At 37.7% G+C, this 8,466-nt stretch overlaps 1 protein-coding gene across 1 annotated transcript; it reads right to left on the bottom strand.

The window, feature by feature from the left end:
* Positions 1–1,763: 1,763 nt before the first annotated feature.
* On the bottom strand, positions 1,764–6,088 carry LOC149398570 (3-ketoacyl-CoA synthase 20-like). The gene is made up of 3 exons (XM_089615101.1): positions 5,045–6,088; positions 2,713–3,257; positions 1,764–2,306 (listed from the first exon to the last, which is right to left on the bottom strand). The coding sequence occupies exons 1-3, from the start codon at positions 5,810–5,812 to the stop codon at positions 2,063–2,065; spliced, it is 1,557 nt and encodes a 518-aa protein (XP_089471227.1). The 5' UTR covers positions 5,813–6,088; the 3' UTR covers positions 1,764–2,062.
* Positions 6,089–8,466: the final 2,378 nt, after the last annotated feature.

Raw genomic sequence — 8,466 nt, 5'->3', positions numbered from 1 at the left:
CTTTTCTTCGGGGTCGCCCCAGCTGGCGGGGCCGTCTTCCTAGTGGCGCCTCTGGGTTCCTCTGTCCCTGTGGCTGTCGGAGCATCACCCACCGTCGGAGTAGTGAGCGCCGGCCCATTCTCCTTCCTCCCCTCCTCTGTCGGGCCAGGCGGCCGAGAAGCAGTAGATCTCTTCGCCTCGCCCGGCTTCCCCTCTGGCTCGCCACCACCAACCGTCGGCTCCGGGGCCTGAGTACTGCTCTCCGGCCCCCTGTTCTGAGACCCGCCTGGCTCAGTCTCCATTGGCGTAGAACCACTCGTCTCGGTCCGGTTCACATCTCGCCTCTCCGCTGCCTTTACTTTCCCCGGCCGTTTATCCCCTGTTGTTCCCCTGTCTTCAGCGGTGGCGTCGGGTGTTTCCGGGCCGGGCTTCGTTGGCCTCGAGTCAGGACCATCCCAGCCCTCCTCCCGGGGGTTTCTTGAGCCGCTGAACGTCCAAGTGCCAGAGCCGAGCTTGTGAGGGGGCTCCCCACGTAACCAGGCCCCGAAGGACGTCTTCCCACCGATGTTTGGAGGCTCATCCCTGACAGTGCACTCCTATTCGCCATGACCAAGCCGCCCGCAGACGAAGCAGAAGTCGGCCAACTTCTCATACCGGAAAGCAACCCATGATTTCTCCACGTCCGCTCCGAGCTTGATAAAGACCCCCTGTCGCAGGGGTTGTCCGATATCAATGGCAATCCGGACCCGAATATACTCGCCACTGACCCGGCCGTCTCTGGTCTTATCCACCGAAGAGGTCCGGCCAATCTTACCTCCAATCAGCTCTCCCATTCGCACCGATCGGTATTTGAGTGGGATCCCATGGAGCTGAACCCAGAACTCGACGAAGCGGAACTCATCACCGGCATTTTTTCCAAGCTCAGGATCCTCTAAGACCAGGAGGGATTTATCAAAAGTCCAAGGTCCCATATCCCAGACTCGTTTTTTATCTGCAGATTTCTCGAACCGGAAACAGAAGATTCCGTCCCCATGATCACTCACTTCCAGTTTCCCATTCGTCCTCCACACTCTTGCCATGACCGATTTGAGTGCACTTCTGTTGAAGCCCTTCCTCCTCAGAAGCCTTCCCAAAAGACAGTCCGACAAGTCCGCTGCGGAGCTAACAAGCTCGTCTCCATCAAGGATTAGAACCTCCCCTGCATCATCCTCTTCAATACCCAACTCCGACCACTTATCGCACAGGTCTTCCATCTTCACCAGAGAAGAAGAGACCACGGTAAAAAACTCAGACCTACCTCAGGAAAAAGACTCGAGAGAGAAGGCTGAGACTCTTAAGAGCATGCAGTCCAAATTAGTAGGCTATTTGTACGCGTTTTTCCTCTTTCTATACATATACGTAAGTAATATACATATACGTAAGTAATAGACACATATATATGCCCTAGTTTTCTACACCTGGCTATGAATAAATGACATATAGCTGTTACTATTAATTCATCTTTCAGTATTGAATTATCTTTGGTTCAAAACTCTGACACACGCCTTTACTCTTCCCACATGCATCCACGTACATTTTTCCTGAATTGATTAATTGTTCCAACCAACAACATTTTTAACCTTTTTAATTCTTCTAAAAAAATTGTTGTTAATTAATATCTAGTTTTTAGTTTGTTTACGTAAAACAATAGTATACATAATTACGTATATGTGTGTATTGATTATAAAATAATAAATTTAAATTTGCATCCACCATAAACATAACATAAATTAACCAACAACCCATAAAATAAAAAATTAATTATTATCATTTTTTTTGTTACACTCTAAATCAAACATCAAAAGGAAGAAGAAAAAAAAAACAACACTTGTCTTTCATTATCTGTCTTATACATAGCACCATAACGCATATATATGTTATATAAACCTAACACATTAATTGATAGAAACAAACCAATGCAAACGCCATACAACAACAACAACAAAAAAAGGAACTAGTAACTAATTAACGAGACTCGGCATTATAATTGAGCATTAATTCATATATAGTAAAAGCATTTTTTTTTTATTAATTCTTTTAAAAACTAGTGCCCAATAACCGGTTGCAAGTCGGGCACGTCAACGGGAAACTGGTCAACCTCGTCGATCCAAGGGTTGTGGACCTCTTTGACCGAGTCAACGGTCCTCAGAGCCCTCCAAACCGCGCTGTTGCACTTGAAACCCGACCCGAAAGCAATCTGCCAAACCCGGTCACCCTTTCGAACACGGCCTTTGGCCTCTGTGTAGGCCAGCTCGTACCACAGCGAGCTACTAGAAGTGTTTCCAAACCTATAAATTCAAATGAAAAATAGACAAGAGCCAGACATACTTTAGATATATTCATACATTACAATGGTTAGTTAATTAGGGTTCCATATAGACTATCTAAAAATTTCGGTTGGCTAAATTGGAATTTTTGACATTTTTATATATAACAATAAATAAATTTAGCCAAGCCAAAAATCAAACTTGTGGAGGGCGGAAAAAAAAAATTAAAATTCCGGGGAAAGGGCAAAAGAAAAATGATGCTACAAAAATTATTTTTTTAATACCAAATTAAATAAGCCAAATTTGGTTATGATTTATAAATTGAAGTTAAAAAAAAAGAAAAAAAAAATTCAAGACCTTACTTAGATTCAAATTAATGAAATAAATTAAGAAACGGGGGTCGGGGGAGAGAGAGAGAGAGACGTGCCTGTAGAGCGTCATCCGGGATGGCTCGACATGCCATTTAGTGAGAGAAAGATTCTTCTCGATCTGATCAAGCACGGCCCGACCCCCCGCGTGGATACATATGTGGTCGAACGCGAGCTTGAAATCGGGGACGTAGTTCGGGATCTTGGCCTTGAAAATCTTCCTCGCGATGAGGTTCGCGAGGAAGAGGATTTGCTCGGATATGGGCAGGACCAAGGGACCGAGCATCGTGATGTTGGTCTTGATCGCATCCGCGGCCACGGGAAGGAGGTCCCTCGAGAGCTTGACTCCGACCGAGCCCTCGTCGTCCTCTTGTTGCATAACGCACCCGTACGACTTGTCGTCCGCGCCCTTGTGGGTCCGGACGGTGTGCGAGAGGGCGTATTTGGCTCTACGGCGCTCCCACGACCGGTTCGTGAGGAGGACCGCCGAGGCTCCGAGGCGGAAGAGGCAATTCGTGATGAGCATCGATTTGTTCCGACCGCCGTACCAGTTCAGGGTCATGCTCTCCGTGCTCACCACTAGGGCGTACGTGTTTCTCTCGACCTATACAGATCAGGGACAGAGTCAGGAATCAAAATTCGCGAGAGAAAGGATAAGAGTAAAGAAATTATAATAATTTTGAGAGGTTGGATTAAATTTAAGAGAAATTTAAGAGTCAAGAATGACTAATTTTATTATTAAAGCTAATAAATTAAAAACTATCAAAATAACTCAATAAGCCCATAAAGAACCAATAAATTTTACATTATATATCTGTGTGTATTTGTACTTGGCTACTTAGCTAAATATATATTTGTTTATTGCTAATTAAAATGAAATCAAATAAATGTCAATATCATATTATAATATAGTTTAGTTTATATGTGTACTTAGTTGGCTCCTAAGTCCTAATCTGTATATCTTAGTTGTCTCATTAATTAGTAAACTAGCTACGAAGGGTAAAAATAAGGTACTAAATTATCACGGAGAATTTTGGTTAGTTATAGTCATTGAATATTTTCTTATTTTTAACCATTTAGCTACAATGCTTTACCCTTTTTTTTTTTTTTTTGAATTAGGCCGCTGGAAGATGTTAATTTGTCTACATTGCCTTATCTGTACTGTAGAACGTATTATTAGTTTATCTACTGTAAAGATGTTATGATTTCTGTTCCAGCTATCCTGTCTGGATTTGTTGTTGAGACGTTAATATCATTATAACAAGATCTTGATGAATAATATCATTTAATTTATAAAGTATTATTTTATTTTTTTAAGAAAAAATTTACATAATCATCACATCACATGACCCAAAAAAACGACCAACAATCAGGCTTTCTAGCTTTTGTGACTGGGACAATAAATAGCACTAATTTATTTTTATGGTTGTTCCCATATATGTGTAAGAACCAATGCAACACCCACTAAATGTACTCATATTTATTACTACTACATTTATGAATAAATTGCATGAGAAATATATGTAAAAAAAACACACAAAATGCAAAAACCGTCGGTCGAATTCACAAATCAAGACAAAAACGCGTAAAAAAAATGTTTATTTGGAGTCTGGCATTTATTTTGAGTCATGGATCATAGTTATGATGAAACTTACTATATAGGGATTCATGTGGCTTTAATGCTGAGTAAATTTCCTTGACCCCATGGTCTACTACTCTATATTTAGTTTCATATATATAAAAAAAAAAAAAAAAAATAAAAAAAATAAAAAACTCTATCTAAAGTTTTCTGAATTTTCCTATCAATTTATTATCCTCAAGATACAAAATAATATAACAAAAATATCCTGGTCAGATCCCAACTGTGTCATGTTTTGAAACTACAAATATATATATATATATATATATATATATATATATATATATATATATATATATATATATTCACCTACTAAGATCTATTTGCACCAATATAATCATTTTCCTTAAATGTGATCGTGACATGACTAAGAATCCACCGTATCTATCGTGGGGGTGTCGCTACGAGGAAAATTAAGAAGAAAAATACATACAAAATTTACTTAATTATGTCTCTAGTCCAAAAATTGATTCAAAACGAAACTAAGTGAGGGTATATGCGTAAATAATTCAATAACAAATTATTTGTAATAATTTTGTTATAAGAAGAGAAAAGATTATCAATCCAGGTGGACAAAAAATGATAAAAACAAATTTCAGGAGGGGTATGAAATATATAAAATAGTCTTATAAAATTTGAACTAAAAATGTAAAATAATAATAATAATAATAATAATAAGCAGTCCCATATGGAATGTGCTTTTAGTAGAATTTCCATACGTACAAAAAAATAATAATAATAATTAAATTTACCTGCAAGAGGCGTTTGGCGAGATCAACCCCGATGATCCCGGCGCTACATCCCATCCCGCCGAGGCTGTAGCTGAGAATATTCCCCCGAAGCTTGTACCGATTGACCACCATCGCCGATAGCGAAGGGGTCGGGTTAAAAAGGCTACAATTGACCACCAAAATCCCGATATCTTTCACATTGACCCCGGTCTTGGCCAAGACCTTGTCAATAGCCCCAAAAACAACCATCTCGACCTCTTCTCGGGCCTTTCCCATCGTGGCCCCCGTGGGCGGGTCCTCCAGAGCCGCCCGCGGGGCATAGGTCCTCTGTCCATACCCGGACCTTTCGATGATCTTCTTCTGAAACCCTAACAGCTCATCGTCGAAGCACCCCGAGAGCTTGGTCTGCTTCATAAAGGTCTCTCGGGGGACTTGGAACGACGAGTTGGGCTTGAAGCACGCGAAATCGAGGAGATAAACCTCTCTGGGCCGCCACGAGAAGTAGAGGGTCGCGAGGCACGCGGTGAGGGAGGTCAGGACCAGCGTCCCGGATATTGGGCCCAGCTCGAGCCGGCCCAATAGCCGGGTCAAGTCCTCGACCGATAAGTGGGCCGTCGCGAAGATGAGAGGGACGAGAGAGAGGTACATGAGGTTCGAGATCAGGTAGTGATAGCCTAGCTTCACGTACTTGAGCTTTACCCTAGTGTTGTTATTATTGGTGGTGGTACTAGTATTGTTGTTGTTGCTCATGGGATTCACGTTATTGGCGTTTTTCTCTTCGTTTCCCATTTTCTAGGAAGATGATACGTGAGTGAGTTTGAAGAGAGGAAAAAGTGTAAAGTATACTATAGCTAGGGTTATGTGCATGAAAGTGTGTTGAGAGATGTGAAAAGCAAGGGACGTACGTTTGTTATATATAGGTTTTTTTTTTTATTATTATTATTTTTAGGTTCTACATTGTACAAGAGTTGGTCCTGAAGAGATATGGGTTGTTTTTTATTTATTTATTTATTTATTTGTGAATATATGAATTAAGCGTGTGGGATTTATTGAATTTCTAACACCACCTGACTCAAGAAATAAATGTAACCCCAACTATCGCCATAATCGCCCATAGCTACCCACTGGGGATGTCTAGTTATTTTACAATTTAAACAATTAACTTTATTATTTATGAATATATTAGATAGATAGAGAGAGAGCAGATATCTTGGAGCTTATAATTTTATTTTATTTTATTTATATTGTATATATGGTGCATAAGTTGATCTGTCGACTTCATTTTTTTACCTAATTAAATAGATTTTCATTATTTGCTCTAAAAAATAGATTTTTATTCCGCAACCTATTGTTGACTATGGTTATTGTTTAATATTTTTGGCATAGGTATTGGTAAATATTTTAAGAGAAAATTAGAATCTCAATGTCAAGACAAATGGCATATTGAAAAAAATGCAAAGGTGGACAATGATGAATTTAGTGTTGAATGATAAGTGAAAATGAAAGTATTATGCAATATTTTCAATGTATGGGTAACCGTAGAGGACAATTGTAATGAATTAAATTATGATTTTTGTTGTTAGTTTCTTTTGGGCCCCTTCTCAAGTGAATTTCTAGCTCCGGCACTATATGGTGGTGTAATGTAAATTCACATAACTTTGGACCAGGAAAATTCAAATCCAGTTTATGGGTCGCCATGCTAGAGCAAATTTTCTACACGTATTTCCCAACTAATTATTGACAATCTAGTTATGCATTTAATTATGTGAATGTGCTTCAACAACACAAATTTTAGATGCGGATGAACATACATTTATACAAGATTCCAAATTCAGAAACACATGAATATTTCAAAGCGCGGTTTTTTAGCTGTCAGAAACTGATTATTACCTTGAGTTTCATTTTTCCACAATTCAAATTAATTCAAGCAAGTATGTATTATAAAAAGGTACTCTCTCTGTCCAATATATTTCATTTATATGGTTAAATAATTAATCATATACCCTCAGCATCCTAATTCATGGGACTTTTGTTCTTAATAGAACAAATTTAGGTTGATACTTATAAGTGTAACGTTGACTAGATTAGACGTCCTCTTTACACGAGAGCCAATTAAATAAAATCAAATTCACTATATTCTATTGTTTTGTTTTTTAATAATATTATGCTCCCACTGTTTCGTTGAAGTGTGAATGTGTGATCACTGATTTTTCAAGCTGTTTTTCTTCTTCACTCAAACTTCTTATGCTGTTTGTCAAGCATATATAGAATACTGAGTGATTATCATTGCATGTGCTATGTAACAGTACCAATTAAAAAAAATTGACTGCATTAAATTGCTGACAACAAATATGATCCGTCCTGTCACACTTGTGGTCACGTTACAAACAAATTTGATGAATAGTTTCACTTTCAATCTCACAAGCTATAATATATTTCGGTAGAAGAGTAAAAAAATAAAAATTGCTGATCCGGGGATTGGAAGAGTATACAATTAATCTAGTCGAAGATGTGACTTTATATAGTACATTAAGAAGAAAATAAATTATAAAAAAAAAAGTATATTAAGAAAATTGAGTTCCTATATATTATTGTAAGTTGTAACATCTCATATTTATCTGTTATATGTATAAACATACATAGTAGTCGAAAAATTATACATATTTTCATTTTGGATAAATATTTATGAGTTTCACTACATCTCTTTCATTTTTACTCTCACTCCTCAGTTTCTCATAGGAATCATTTACATGGTAAGGTCTCATCGAAAGTTTTACATTTAATTTTGATAAATTTTGATGGTTTTCTGATATTAGATGCTTATGCTTTAAGAAAATCAAGTGAACCTTTGACAAGCTTTCGGTAGGTTTTTATGTGATTCGGTTATATCTAAAATAAATTTAAATGAAAAACTTTGATAAGTTATGATAGTTTTTTCACAGAATTTCGATTCTTGTCATAGAACAGAAAAAAAAAATAATAAAAAGGGAACAAACTCGATAAATTTCGATAGGAGTCGATGGTGCGAATTTTCAAACTTTTGTACCTTATGTTGATATGAGATGTTTTTTTAAAACCAAAATAAAAGATACGTATAATGTTTCAATTTTTAATTAGTTTAAAAATATATATACTAGGTGGAGTGTGTAAAAATTATATTTTCTAGACATATGAATTGACTAGCTCAACCCAACCCAACGAACCACTTCAATGCAAGTAATTTCTGACCCTTAACATTATTTTCCAAAGGCTAAAAGACGCTTCCATAGACTGTGATTGTATTTATATCCACTCAATATATTTAATTAAGAATATACCTTACGTCTTAATAGTTGACAATTGCCAAAGTCACAACCCATGAAAGCGCTTAATGGGTGGTTATTATGAAAAAGTGTAATTTACATGCATTGGCATATAATATATAATAAGGCTCTAAATACGGT

This window comes from Urtica dioica, chromosome 5, assembly GCF_054948205.1.
Source record: "Urtica dioica subsp. dioica isolate 48M chromosome 5, U.dioica_male_clone48M_v1_H2, whole genome shotgun sequence".
Taxonomy (NCBI): Eukaryota; Viridiplantae; Streptophyta; class Magnoliopsida; order Rosales; family Urticaceae; genus Urtica; species Urtica dioica.
This window is presented reverse-complemented; position numbering and strand designations above follow the sequence as displayed.

Bases quoted from the DNA above. Each gene is read 5' to 3' on its own strand.
- LOC149398570 (XM_089615101.1), bottom strand. From the start codon at position 5,812: ATGGGAAACGAAGAGAAAAACGCCAATAACGTGAATCCCATGAGCAAC. The intron at 3,258-5,044 runs GTAAATTTAATT...TGATCTGTATAG, and splicing joins TCGCCAAACGCCTCTTGCAG to GTCGAGAGAAACACGTACGC. The intron at 2,307-2,712 runs GCACGTCTCTCT...TTGAATTTATAG, and splicing joins TCCCGGATGACGCTCTACAG to GTTTGGAAACACTTCTAGTA.